Source organism: Stylophora pistillata, chromosome 3 (genome assembly GCF_964205215.1).
Source record: "Stylophora pistillata chromosome 3, jaStyPist1.2, whole genome shotgun sequence".
Lineage (NCBI taxonomy): Eukaryota > Metazoa > Cnidaria > Anthozoa > Scleractinia > Pocilloporidae > Stylophora > Stylophora pistillata.
The window spans coordinates 41,795,965-41,810,964 of record NC_142521.1 but is presented as its reverse complement, the minus strand read 5'-3'; the positions used below and the strand labels follow the sequence as shown (position 1 = coordinate 41,810,964).

General features: G+C 37.4%; 2 protein-coding genes across 6 annotated transcripts in view; one reads left to right on the top strand and one right to left on the bottom strand.

Annotated features, from left to right (window-relative positions):
• Window positions 1-15,000, bottom strand: part of LOC148736151 (uncharacterized) — a 28,635-nt gene that overhangs the window by 3,662 nt on the left and 9,973 nt on the right. Inside the window, exons 2-6 of one of the 5 annotated variants that reach the window (XM_088752329.1) lie at window positions 10,180-10,260; window positions 7,408-8,104; window positions 6,626-7,027; window positions 2,909-3,184; window positions 1-2,153 (exon numbers count right to left, since the gene is read on the bottom strand). The exon at window positions 1-2,153 is cut by the window's left edge and continues 3,662 nt beyond it. In XM_088752329.1, the coding sequence (XP_088608455.1) occupies window positions 1-2,153; window positions 2,909-3,184; window positions 6,626-7,027; window positions 7,408-8,023 (3,447 nt within the window). In that variant the 5' untranslated portion in view covers window positions 8,024-8,104; window positions 10,180-10,260. The remainder of the gene's footprint in view (window positions 2,154-2,908; window positions 3,185-6,625; window positions 7,028-7,407; window positions 8,105-10,179; window positions 10,261-15,000) is intronic. The other 4 variants (XM_088752328.1, XM_088752330.1, XM_088752331.1 and 1 more) reach the window with 4 other exon arrangements.
• The window catches only part of LOC111330910 (uncharacterized), a 1,421-nt gene continuing 851 nt past the window's right edge, over window positions 14,431-15,000 (top strand). Inside the window, exon 1 of the mRNA XM_022935900.2 lies at window positions 14,431-14,954. Within this exon, the coding sequence (XP_022791635.2) occupies window positions 14,710-14,954 (245 nt within the window). The 5' untranslated portion in view covers window positions 14,431-14,709. The remainder of the gene's footprint in view (window positions 14,955-15,000) is intronic.

Genomic DNA, 15,000 nt, shown 5'->3' with positions numbered 1-15,000 from the left:
CCGTGGTAACAAACTGGCGAGCTTTAATACTTCATAAGATGTCGACAACTCTATGTAGAAACCGCTAAGCACCAACCGACACGTAAGAGGATTTGGTATTTGTTCCAGGCATTCCAAAGCACTCTCATGCAAACGATTCATTTCAAAGCTTTCCAAACTCTTACAATCTCTAATTATGATACTAAAACTGCGCATTGTTGGCTCGTTAATATGTGACGCAAAGTATACAAATCTAAGGAATTTCAGAGATGACGACTTTGGACACAAACTTGCGGAAGGAGCGAAATTCTCAGTGAACAGTTTGGCATGGTCATCACACCGCAACAAGAGTTCAGTGAAGTAAAACAGTGTCTGACCACTGAGAAAATGAAGGATGCAACCTAATTCACAATTACGTCTACATTCGACTGATTCGAATTTCTTTAAAAGTTCTTCAGCTGAAACAGCCGCCAAATTCTCAGTCGCTTTTAGCGGAATATGTAAGCAATTGAGAAACTCAAGCGACTCGCATAGTACTCTCATTTCGTCAGAAACCCAGCGATCGCAGAAGACCACACCACGAATTGAAACTTCATTTAAAATTTTCCGTTCCGGCACAAGGTCACTAATTGATCTTCCACACCGCGAAAGAAAAATGATCCCCTCGGTGCAATTTAAACAATGTCTTAACAGTTCAGTTTTTGATTCAACTTCATCAAAGGAATCGTAGACAAGGTTAATGAACCTCCTCTGCTTGTCAGTGACGCGACTTAGTGCCACGTCTGTCTCCCTTTGTTCAACAGGTATTGTCTTTGACAAATCCAGCTCTGAGTCAGAGACTCTTACTGATGTCAAGTGTTCAAAAACTTTCACTGCTCCACCATCTGACAAACCACAAATAAAATTAAAGACATTTTTCAAGGACTTGCACTTGTCCAAGGTTCGGGCCCGGTCGTTAATTTCACCGAGATTTCCTTTAAGGACACATCGGTAGGTAATATACCACGCTGCTAAGAACTCCTGTATGCTCTTGTGAATGAACGATACCATTCCTGCTGGTCGAATATTTTCTGCATACTCATCGACTTGAAGTAAGCCCATAATCCGACTTTCTTCACAAAGGATGGCAGCGGACAATTGATCGTACTCAAATACATGATCGTCATTTAAAAGACATTCTAAAGCCACCTTTCCGATTTCAGCCAGAATGTCTGTGAAATCTTCAACTTTGCGAGGGTTAGAAGAAGAACATTTCCCGTCATTATGATCCAAAACGTTCTGGATGATCGCTTCGTACAATTTTGTTTTGGAGTCAGGAAAGCTCTGTAGCTTTCCCTTTTTCCACAAAGTGCAAAAGAAAAGTAGAAGAAGCGGAACTCTCGCTAAACCTCTCACGCCTCGGTCGTCAAGATGAACCCATAACTCTCGTGTTTGTGTTTCGCTACCAAGCATTCTGATCATAAAGGCCTTTCTGTCCTCTTCACTGAAACCAGTGATCGCAGCATGCACGTCCTGAAATTCTACCAGCTCGTCAGCTTTGGAAATTCGAGTTGTTATCAACACACAACAGTTCCTCAGTTTATCTCCTCTGAATATCTTCAATATTTCAGAGTTCCGTGCGCACTGATACTCGTCGTAACCATCAAACACCAGGAGAACTTTGTCTTGGTTTTGGGTGATATAACTCAGTAGGCCGTCTTTCATGGCTGTGTCCTCCTCAGCAAAAATATGAGAGGCGCTTATGACATCTCTGAGGCTTTGGTGTTTGGATACTTTTTTGAGATCAATAATAACAGCAAGCTCGAACTTCTTCAGGATAGCTCTCTGTTCATCTGTCAACCTGTTTTCGTCAAGTTCAGCCCAGTCCATTGCCAGTTTCTTCACAAACGTGCTCTTCCCGATTCCAGTCTCCCCTTGCACGAGTATCCTGTTTGACGGCAATCCGTTCTTGTTTTCAGTGAACATATCAGTGTAGTGATTCAAGTCAGCCCGCGATGACCCAGCTGGGGTTTGTTCTTCCTTCACCCAGGACAGTCGAGTGTAGATCTGGTGAATGTTCACGGCAGATTTTTTGGACCACACAGAGGTGGGCACCGTGGCGGTTCTCTTGTAATACACTGCAAGTTTACGCTGACAGATTTGCACATCAAAAGTGTCCCCAGGAAGGAGGTCTGCTGAAGAAAAACAACGAATTGATGAACATAATCAGTGGTAACCAGCATACGAAAGATGGTAAATTTCGAGTCAGGTACTGAAAAGGAGGAAGACGTTTTTTCGTTTTGTTACGATTTTTTTTAGGGAACTCAGACAAGCTCGTGGTAAGACGAAAAATGTCTTTCTGTATTTCATTATCGAGCTCATAATTGACTATCTTTTTTATCTTATAATTTAAGCACATGATCCTAGCAATATGCAAGTATGCGTCGATCGACATATTTCCAAGGTGAGCTCGCTCCATACAGGTTCCAGTAACCTGAACTTATCGGTCTGTTTAAGCATCAATATATGTATCCTGGCTTTCTAATTCATCTTGTTTTGAGCCTATTTCTTCTTGTTAACGGTCTGATCTAGGAATTGCTAAAACGTTATTCCATTCAAAATACAATTGGAAACAAAGTAGAGGCGTTTTGTCTCTTGTAGTTTGAGGTTCAACATGTCTTATGAACAAAACTGATGACATCCTTATTGTAAACCCTTAGCCACTCGACAATTAAACTTTGTACCTCTTTCAAAGAATATGGTAACACTACTGGGTTTTTTTGTCGTAGATAGGCTTCCTATTTTTGTGTCTTCCTCATCTTTAGAGAGATGGCCGCTGTCTAACTGTAAGTCCCCTCAATACGGGGGTCTGCTTTATTCAGATTTCACCGACATGCAATAATTCAATAACGATAATTTCCTATCAACTAGTATTAATAAAAATGATTACCATGTCTATAACAAATTTGTTCTGCTAAGTCTTTACGCTGCACGAGTTTATGCTGTAAAGCAACATTCAAATTTTGGTAAGTTGCAGCAGAACCATTCTCCTGTTTCCAGTCCATTAACATGTGGTATCCTTTCTCACATAGTTGCCTGTGGTTTTGCTCTATATCCTGAAGTTTTGGCTCTTTAAACCCCAACCGACGCCCAAGTTTCATCCACTTTTCAGCAATTTCGTTGGCTAGTTCCTCTAATTCATCATCTGTTGGTGTACCTTGTTTGACTAAAAAAAAGAATAACTTTAATAATGACCTCAAAGTGTTACCTGGGTCTCTTAAACAAGATCAACCAATCAAATTATAGGAAACAGACAATGATTCCAACTTCAATCTGCTGTGCCAATCAGTGCTCAGCACCAAAGCAAGAAAAGATGACAAAGAATCTGCTCACTTTTGTAGGTGAACTACGTAACAATACACATACAGAGGTTAGAATTGGCTCTTGGTGTTGTTTTCTTAATAACAGCTAAGTGCTCCAAGAACATTATTCATCAAATAAAAATTATTCCAAATCAATTAAACAAATGTTCTAAAGCAAAACTTCAGCTTATCCTCTCCTTAACAACATTATAACTACAATTAATATACATCGGCCCTACAATTAAAACTGCAGCAGATATTGGGTTATTATTTTGAGTTGAGAGTTTACCTAGTTTCTTAGCCCCTTGTCCATGTACTATTTTTGACTTTGCAAACTCAGAGAGGTGTCTTCTATAGCAGATTGTTTAAAAAATGTGTAATAAAACAATGACAGACTTTGGTTTTTGCATGACATCATAAATAGTCAAACCATGCGTCTGTGTTATCTGCCTCAGCCTTCGGCTTTGGCAGAGAAGTCAGACCTCAGCACTGATAGTTCATGTTAGTATAATTACTATGCTGGTGATAATAGAGGTACAGGCCCTCTGATTGGTCAGGGATTGCATCATATCTCGCTTTAATCACCCTGCGCGAGGTGATTATGGCATGGGTGCAAAACTTCAAAATAGCTGCCTTGCATTTTGTCAATGTTACCAAGGAAGTGATAAACGCGATAGAAGATATTTTTACTTCCTTATCGCACAAGCAATGCTACTTAGTTTGGTGTACCACTTTAAAAATGTACATGAACTTTTTGCCTATTTAATCAAATAAATCTGTTCAATTCTCATGAAAACTGGTTACTAAATTGCTTATTATTGGGAAAATATACATAAGACTTCACTCTTGAATGAGCAAATATTTGCTTTTTCTGAGAGATGTAAGTAAAAAGATTGATTTTAGCCAACAAGATTAACAATAACCTGCCACGTTCACAGATGTAACTCTGGGCTGTTTAGAAAAGGTTTTTCACGAAGTTAATTTTTGAAGCTAATGGGAGCTGCCGCGCCTCAAAACGCATTAACATACAACGTGAAGTCCTAGTTTTTGATTTCATTAAAATGGGAGTAACTAGTGAATTTACCGTGGCATCATTTCTGATTTTAAACCTGGCATTTATTTGTTTTAATGATGGTGTTGGTAATAATGTTCACGTTACTGAGAAAGTATCGTTTTGGAAGAAATATCAAGCTTCATTTAATCACTCCCTAAAGTTCACGTTTCTTTTTTTTTTCCCATCCCTTTTAACTTCTTTCAGTTTACTTGTACTGGTAACGTTCACAGCATGAATCAAACCAATCTCGTCACCAGACTCCTGACTCCCTTGAACAGCAATCTTTCTGCTGCCTAAGGGCGACAGAGGCTCTCGGCGGAAAGACACTGATAGCAAACATTAACGCCATCTATCAACGGCAGCGGAAGTAAACGTTTGAAGTTCCCCTGACAACCATTATCACTTATTTTTCTTATGGCCCAAATGAAAATTAAAACTATAAAAAGACTTCACGCAATATTAAAAAAAGACATCTCTCAATCCATGAGACATCAGTTTCAGTTTTATCTGCTAACCAATTTCCTATCAAAACTTCTAGAGAACGCAGTCTGTGGTGGACACTGATCTTTTGAGTTGGCCAGAGACATGTTTTCTTCTGGGTTTTACCCAGAAAATTGAATGTCAGAAGAAAATAAATGTTTCATTTAAAGAGCGTGTAAGATCCCTTGCCGATGCTTGAAATGATTATTGATGGTTATTATTGTTTTATTCTGATATTGAACCTCTCACGAAACCACCGCATGAAAACCCTATTGATCACCAAATCTTTATAGATCGTTTTCACTCTGACGCAATGAGAAAATAAATCAAAAACTATTCATTGGATAAGGTCAGGAAATTGCAATGTTGTAGGAGAAAGGTGAAAAAGACACTTCTTCAAGTCTTAGGCCTTTTCGTTTTCCCAAACTTCAAATATTCTTCGAAATGTTTGCGCACATTTGCAGAGCCCATTATGGAGCCGCCGGCGCCATGTTGGTGCACCTCTTTGGCACCAATATGGCGACTGGAAAATAATATAAACATCTGGAACTTACTTTGCTATCTAGTCGACTGATTATCTCAACTGAGCCAACAAGCATTAATAAATGCACTTTTCCCAACACTTAAACTCCTAAAAAGGCTAAAAATCACTAGATAAGAGTATATTTTTCGATAGACACGATCGGAGCTGTATGCCACGCACCCCCACAACTGCGAACTTCAAATCGCGCTGGTTTCCAAAGTAAGCACGTTATTGAGCTGAAAAGGTGAAATCAGATATGACTCTAAACCCTCTTATACCTCATGAGGATAAAAATTTTCGTGGCTCTTTAGTTTTAATTTTTTTAATTTGATGACGTCAAGTAAAAACGATCTATTGCACCGAACTTAGATAGAATCTGCGTTTCCCCCACCCAAAAAAGCACTTGAAGGTCGATTTGTTCAAATTCCCGTACAACAGGGCAAAACTTAAGTTCAAATGCCTCAGCCAAGTCCCAGATTTGATGGCCAACTTTTTTGTAAAAGGCAAAATCAGCGACCGAGACTATCTACACATTGACCGTGCCTTAAAACCTAGATCTTGTAGACCTCTTCTTCTGGGCTACTTGCTTGCAAAAGTGAACTCTTTACCTTTAACACCTCCCTACCTAAGTATGCATTCCACTAGAAACATTTTACACTGAGGGTTCCCCACCCCAGCCAAGCAAAGTCGAAATTCCTAATGCCCAGTCATGGACAATAGTCAAATGCCTGTAGGTTGCCCGGGGAGATGTTGAAAATTCGAATTTATCAATGCATATTCTCTTCATTAAACTTTGGCTTGATATAATATTCCAAAACATCAACTAAGGGTTGGATTTTGAACCTGTGCAGTAGTAAGCAACCAGGATAGTTGTACCTACTTATGCTCGTATCTCTAGGGCTATCACATCCCTTCCCGATCAAGTCAATTTTTTCACAGCTTTAAAAGGCGGGGGGGGGGGGGAGGGGGGGACGGCCATCAAGGCGTATTTTAAACTTTTCGATTTTTCGGATAAAGCAAAGCGAGATAGAACTTTTTGATATAAGTTTTGAAAAAGGTTCATCAAAAGGGCCTTTTAGGAAAAATAAAATGAAATTTGCAATTGTCGGCGGATTCCCAATAGTTATGGTCAGTGGCTCTTTTAAAACTTTGGAATCGTGTATCCCAAAGGGTACATTTCATAAATATGCGAAGACAAAAATTCGCTTCGTGGGCACTTTAGCCCTCTGTAATGTCAGTATGACTTACCTAGTTTCTCATTCTCGACTTTAAGTTCTAATTGGTTCATTCTGTCTTTTAGACCTTGCCCCAGTTGGTCCACTTTGTACTCTGTCTTGGTCGCCTTTTCCTCAAGTTGCTTCATTTTGGTGTTTGTCGCTGTAATACCTTCCTCCATTCCCTGAACCCTTCTCAATAATTCCTCTCCGATGGTTTTCTCAATGGCCGTGAGTCTTTCCAGAGTAAATTTCAACTCTTCTGTTCTGGTGTGTTCCTCATCACATAGCCTTTCTTGAAGGACAGCAGCAGTTTGCTGGACTTGGAAAAGCTGAGCGCTCTGCAAACTCAAGTCCTTCATGATATCATTTATTTCTGTTTTTGCCAGAGAAAGAAGATCATTGTCTACAGCATGACCCATACACAGCTGGCAACCTACAAAGTAAGAAGCAAACAGACCAATTAAGAAACTATGGAGGCTTTCAATTTCATCACAATTAGTGCGTCCCATAGTTATGCTACTGAAGAAACACAAGATTGACGACAAAGAAAGGGCGCCCTTGCGAGTAGATGAGGTTACAGAGCAAATTTTTCTAGTTTACAAGTGATTCAGTTTTTCAAGAGAGATGGAACTGGCCTGAGATTAACTAAAACATGACGAACACTTAATATAATAGAAGACTTTCCTACATAAAAAAAAATCTGAAAAATATCGTGTCTAGTAACCTAGTAAATATCATTGTGTGTCTGAATGTTACTAAAATTGAAACCAATTTTTAGCATAAAAAAAGGGAAGAAAACACAGGTAATTATACCTTTCCCTTGCCAATCAGATAGCTGATCCAATATGTTCTTCTCCTTACCACCAGGCAGCCCCAGACTTCTTACCAGGGTCTCCAGCTTTGAGAAGCAATCATTGAAGAAAGCTTCAGTCCATTCTGTCACATCAAAATGGCTCCACTTGTTCCTCACATCTTTCCTGACAGCATCAGCTGATGTTTGAATAGCACCAGAAAAAATGGCAGCTGGATGGTAGTTATTAACCTGCAACAGTTGAAGGATGGCAGTCATGTCCAGTGACTCATCAAAGGCTGAAAACTCAGCAAGATGTTTGTCACGCAAATACAACCTGGCCAGGTCTACTGGACTGTTCACAGTGTAGTTGTACAAGCTGGTATGATTGCCATGGTTGATCAGATTGTTGTTGATATTCTGAAATTTCAATCTTCTCAGGTTGGGATTAGCATGAAACTGATGATAGGTCAGTGTCGCCAGGGTACAGGGTGTGGTCAGACCACTGCAGTATGTGTCCAGGTTTGTGTAATGAGTGTCCATTCCTTGTTTGATAACATCTCGTAAAACTGGAGCGACAACTTTGTTGATGGCTATTCCAATGACCAGCCATCTTTTTTCAGAATCAGAGACAATCATCTCCGATTAGTATTTTGATGTCTTCTGACAAAAAAACTGTTACCGCAGGATTTGTGACTATTCACATGTCAGTGGCACGATCTGGAAAAAGACAATAAGAAAAATTAATTATTTGAGTCAAATCAATTATTCAGACCATTGATTCCCACTTTATGGATGCTCAGGGTTTTCTGCAACAATTTAACATAACAGTGAATAGGAAAGAAGTGGAATACTTGAAAACATCTTGGTTAAATTCATATGAAAAGAGATATCTTCTACATAACAGACCTCAGCATAATCATCAATTGCATTATTATATGTAACAATCTATTGACCACTTTGATAAATGGCTGCCGGATTAATATTATTTTGTTTAAATTTAAATTAGCCTTTCTGGCCTCGCTTGAGATAATGTATTCTGATCTGTATTACACTTGAAATGACACTGAAATGTGCAGTACATGGCAAACCTTCACTATTTTAGCCCCAGATTCCCTGTACTTTTGGAAATGTGTGGACTGGGGAGAGGGCTAAAGATGATGATGTTGGAATATTATACTTTAACCTTTTCACCCCTGATAGTGATTAGCATCTAATTTCTCCTCACATTATAACCCCTGAATCACACATTAAGGTCAGGAGAATAAAGGAAATGATCACAAACTAAAGAAGATCTTGATTGTTTCATACATTCTCCTAGTCAGCACCTTAGGGAATGTATGGAGAACAGGATGAAGAATATGCACACTGATGTTAAGGTGCATTGTGACACATCTCAAAGAGTTTGCAAGGGTATACATGCATGTAGATACATGCATTGTGAGGGCTCAGGGTTTAGGCGCATGTCTGCAATTGCTGAGAACTTTTTTTAGTATAATGGAACTCAGGGGTGGATCCTGGATTTTTTCAAGGAGGGGGTCCACCACTAAAGAATGGTATGGAGAACAGTATGGAGAGTATGCACACTGATGTAAAGGTGCATTGTGACACATCTCAAAGAGTTTGCAAAGGTATACATGCATGTAGATACATGCATTGCGAGGGCTCAGGGTTTAAGCCATGTCTGCAATTGCTGAGAACTTTTTTTAGTATAGTGGAACTCAGGGGTGGATCCTGGATTTTTTTGAGGAGAGGGTCCACCACTAAAGAATGGTATGGAGAACAGTATGGAGAATATGCACACTGATGTTAAGGTGCATTGTGACACATTTCAAAGAGTTTGCAAAGGTATACATGCATGTAGAAACATGCATTGTGAGGGCTCAGGGTTTAAGCGCATGTCTGCAATTGCTTAGAGTTTTTTATAGTATAATGGACCTCAGGGGTGGATCCTGGATTTTTTTGAGGAGGGGGTGCACCACTAAAGAATGGCATAACTGACTGGTGACCACATTTTTTTTTTTTCGCAGAATACCACATCTATTAGAAAGCCACATTTCATCTCAGGGGGGGTGCACACCCCCTGCACCCTCCCCCTCGATCCGCCCCTGGTACTATTGTTCACAGCAGTAAAAGCTCTACAGTTTATAATCAAAAGGGTTCAGTGCTTCTTTCTGTCATCAGTCAACAGAACCTTTAAAGTAGTGGCCATGCCCCCCCCCCCCCGACTTACTAGGCGGTAGACAACCCTCCAATCAATGTAAAATTCAGAATTGTGTAACTTATGTCTGACTAATAAGTTAAGTTACTAGCAAGGTTCCCCTTCCTCTCAAACAATGTAGCTGCTTAAAGGAACTCGAATCTCTTGTTAATTGCAAACTTGGCAATGTTAACGATTGGCTTAAGGCCAATAAACTATCTCTGAACATAAAAAAATCAAACTTTGCAATTTTTCGTCCCCGACAACAAACATATGCCTTTTATACCTAGGATTAGAATTTTTGACTCAGTGACTTATACCTATGCAAACCTTGAAATGAAAGACTGTGTAAAATATCTCGGCTTAATGATTGATTCAAACCTTTCATGGAAATACCATATAAAATCTATCTGCCACAAAATTAGCAAGTCAATAGGAATTATTGCCAAGATTCAACATTATGTCCCACGTCATGTCTTACTTTCAGTTTTCAATTCACTAATTGTCCCTTATTTAACTTATGGTATTTGTGCTTAGGGAAATTCTGCCGTGACATTTCAAAAAGAGATCATAATTCTACAAAAACGGTCCTTACCTCTTATTTACTTCTGTCAGTAAGTCTAAGGAGCACACCATACCCTTCTTTCTCAAATCGAATTGTCTTCCCCAATCTAGCCTATTTTTCAGAGATTGTAACTATTTAGTGTATGATATCAACAGACTGACAGCACCAGTTAGTATACTCAATCAGTTTGTTAAAACAAGTCAGATTCATAACTACAGAACAAGATCAGTCTCTGGTGACTCGTATTTTGTCAAATTTTCTAGAAAAGATAAAATGTAACTATGCTTCTTTCTCAAGAATTGCTTGATTAAACAACTCAAATGTTCGTCTTTTCGTAAAAATATAAAGGAGTTACTTCTAAATTTTTTACATTCAAAAGATGATTATGTCGAAGTCTCCCGTCTTATTAAGCTATTTAATATTTCAGGTTAGCCTCTTTTCATAATCTTAATATACTTGCTCTGTTTTATATTTATTCTATTTACTGCATAGTAGTATTTTCACTGTTAGTCCATCTATATAGATAAATCCTGTACTTGTAAAATGTCCTCAGATCTCCCCGCCTTGATTAGTTCATAAGCTATTTGCGGGAAGAAACCAAATGAATGTACTTAGCTATAATATTATTATTTCTAATCTTAAATAAATAATCTAAACTGGCTTCCTTTTACTAAACAATCTCTAATAAAGAGATGTGCACTAGTGTATAAGTGGGTCCACAACTATATTATGCCTAGTTATTTAAATAATTTAGTAGTACGTTAGAAATTCAGAAATCCATAATCAAGCCACTAGACGTTCAAAATAATGTAAATCTGATGTGCCCCAAGCATAAACGAAAAACAGAAGGAGGTCGTACTTTCACTATTAGGACTTTTAAGGATTGGAATTGCATGAATGTTAATACTGTATAAGAAATAATGGCTCACTAGCAAGTTTTAAGCACAATGTTTTTAAATCCTTTCTAGCTGAACATAAGGCTGCGATGCACCTTAGACTGTAATTTGTATATATGTATTATGTTGTTTTTTATTTTCTTAGTCATAATGTCTTCTATGAATTATTTATTATATTTTATCCTTTTCAAATATGGTATATTTTATAGTTATTAGTTGTAGTATCTATATTTGTAATTGTTTTGAGGGCCACAGAGCCATCAGTGTCTTAGGGCCACTGATAAGTGTTTTTACCCTCTCTAAATTATTACTATTATTATTATTATTATTATTATTATTATTTTATGCTAATTAGGATTATCACAAATTATGATATATGTAAGGAGAATTACTAATGAGATCTTGGGAGTAAAAACGGAGAAGTGTAACAATAAACAAAAGTACTTTAAGTTAAAGTCTATAGTTAACCAGTGACTTCTTTCTACTAAACACTGAATAAATATTAAACATTTATTTCTAAATTGTTGTTTTTTTTTTTATGATCAAACCTAAAATTAATGGCAAAGCTACTGATTAAGACAGAAAGTGCACTGGTAACATATATAATCCTTCACTCCCCAGAGTACAATTACCAGTGAGAGAGAAATTTCTCCCTTTAAGTAAACATAAATACATTTTTATAAAAGACAGGTGATCTTAAAAAGATAAAAAAATATCAGCTGGTGGACATGGTCAGATTTATCATGAAAATCTTATAGCTAAAAATTATCAAAGTAAGCTTTCAGACTAACAAAACTATGAGCCTACAGGGCGTATGCAACTTGAAGTCTGAAAAATTAATGCATGTTATTTACACCAAATTACTCAGGAAATCATGTTGACAGTTATTAATATAACTATATATAAAAAAATTATTACTAAGAGGGCATAGAAACAAAAGAAGTAAAAATTTTGACTGTGCTTGCCTACAAAGTTTACGAAGATCTCTCAACTGATTGGCTAAATTTGTCAAATTCAAACTTTTACAAGATTATCATTGAAAATTAGTTCAACAATGAACTTGGAAGTATGTGACAATTGATTTTAAAAGGTAAACTAGCTGTTTGATAAAAATCAGCTTCAATTATGAAAGCTCAACATCAAAAAGAACTCAATTGCTGAAACCTGGCAGGCAAAATCTGAGCACACCTTGAACATGCTTTAGTTTGAAAAAGCACTATTTGTTAATAACCAGTTTTGATCCAAAGTTACAAAAGATCTACACTCTTTTTAGCTAATTAGAATGTGGGCAATTTTTTCAAGTCTATAATTTTAAAAAATAGGACACTGACAGTGATCCATGATCACTATAATTCATATAGATCTTGGAAGTAAAAAGGATAAGAACTGAAGCAATTCTGCTAAAACAAAATCTATCCACTTAGGAGCTCTCTACTTGGTGTCCGTGAAACAATCATTCATCTAACCAGTAAAAGGCTCCAACCAGCACAAAACTTTAAAGGAATGTGTTTTTTTCAGGTTTATAGCCAGAGAACAGTAAGATAGATCAGAGAGCAGCTGATACAAGGCAGACACCTGTCTAAGATACTATGAAATTTTGCTTTAATCAAAAATGCACAGAAAACTGCAAATCATGTCTGGAAACATTAAATGAAGGTCACTTTGTCCTGACAAGTCAATATAGAGAATATATATATACTATGAAATTTTGCTTTAATCAAAAATGCACAGAAAACTGCAAATCATGTCTGGAAACATTAAATGAAGGTCACTTTGTCCTGACAAGTCAATATAGAGAATATATATATATATATATATATATATATATATATATATATATATATATATATAACAACTTTATTTAAATAATAACATGTAACATATTATTATTAAAAAAGGGTTATAGAAGGGAGGAACTTAATCCTCATTGTAAACTATACCCCAGATATAAAAATTTAATACTATGCAATATACATATACATACTGAAATATATAAGGTGTAATAAATAAAAATACAGCTACTGTTCTGTGGATTTATGACATAATCACAATGTGAGTCTAATCTTCCCACTTTGCACTAATGTTCAAACATGATTAATGATTTAGAATCAGACAAGTTATAGAAGAGATAAGAACATGAGTTCTACCTGGTCAGCATGCTTAGAATAACGGTCAGTGTAAACGCAGACTGCAGACCGCAGACCGGGGGTAAAATGAAGACTGGGGGTAAAATGCAGACTGCAGACTTCAGACCAGGGGTAAAATGCAGACTGAGGGTAAAATATTAATAATAAAAAAACGAGTCTTAAGGATGAAATAAAGAGTGTTCGTACCCATAAACTAATGTCACGTCAGGACATCACGAAACACACAAAGGCCGCTTCTCGCAGTATAAAAGTCATGTCGTCCCCAAGTCACATGGCACTATAAAATGTCGGAAAACGAGGACGACGATCTCGTGGTAATTTTCGATAATTTGCATTCACCAACTATGCTCGATACCTACAAGTTTACATTGCCTTGTTGTTGTGTTGTCATGTTTTGCTTGCTTTGTCTTCCAAACAATTCCAAGGTCATATGAAGAATTTGAATGCTGAAAGAGTTACTTGGTCCCTGACCTATTTGCGAAAGCAGAATTCAAAATGGCTGACATGTAAACAAAGGTAAGACGCATAGCATTAGGATCAGTTTGGGCGCTTTTGGGAAACTTGGTTCAACAAAATGGGGAGTTCAAGAACTCAAGGTTGATAATATGTTTGACTAAGGCGAATAAACGTCTTTTGGTTTGAGTTTTCGGGATTTTGAAAAAAAATTATGGGTATGGGTAAGAACACTCCCGAGTCTTGTTTTTTATAATTAATATTTTATTTTACTCTCAGTCTGCAATTAAACCCTGGTCTACAGTCTGCAGTCTGCATTTTACCCCTGGTCTGCAGTTTACCCCCAGTCTGCAGTCCACAGTCTGCAGTCTGCAGTCTGCAGTCTTCGTTTTACACTGACCGTTAGAATAACAACTAAGGAATAACATTGCAGTAGGGATCCAGAAAATATCTCAGATGTCTTACTATACATTCAATCCTATAGGATTTCGTCAATTGAGTAAGTAATGTTATGTAATGTGGTTTCATAGTAATTTGTGAATAACTAAATTTAGGAAGTCTTATCGCACTGACTGTCCATTAAGCATGTTGATTATTTGATTCGTACCTTGAGTGCCCACGACATATTGTAAATGTTCATTGAATTTACTTCTTCACTTACAGAGCTAGAGCTGAAGCATTTAATCAAAAGCAAATATAGCGAGGGCAGCGAAAAATGTTTTAAATAACTTCCAAACTGTATCCACAAAATCGAAAGGGAAAGAAGAGAAATATGTTACTTAAAGTGTATATGACACGAAATTTTTTTTTTCGTTGATAGCTAGTTCCATGTGTATAATAAACGGTTTGAGATTTTAAAATGAATGAAACAAATTTTTTGGTCGATTTTTAGCCCCCGAAACATGCTAAATTTATGTGTAAAATTGTTCCCTGAGACTGGGGCGAGAATTGGACTCGTGACGTCAGGTTGTTTGATCCTTTGATTGGCAAGGTCAACAAATATCAGTGTTTTCCTTGTAACACGCTGTGATTACTCGCTTAATTCTATCGTTTCACGCTTCGAAATGTCCAGCGATTCCGAGAGTATTGAGTCGTCTGATTCTATAGAGAGTATGGATTGTGGAATAAGCGACAGTTCTGAAGAGGAATGGGGAGTTATCACTGGTGTGATAGCTCCATATCAAGATGAGCCGCTCGCGGACAAGAACGACGAAGAAACTGGCGTTTCGAGCGAAGAAACCGATGTTGATGGACTTACCCCGTCAACTCTGGAGGCTAGATACGAGAGAACTGTAGACGTAGATTCCTGGTTAGTAAAACTGGTCCTTTAAAATTCCTTGTATATATACTTATAG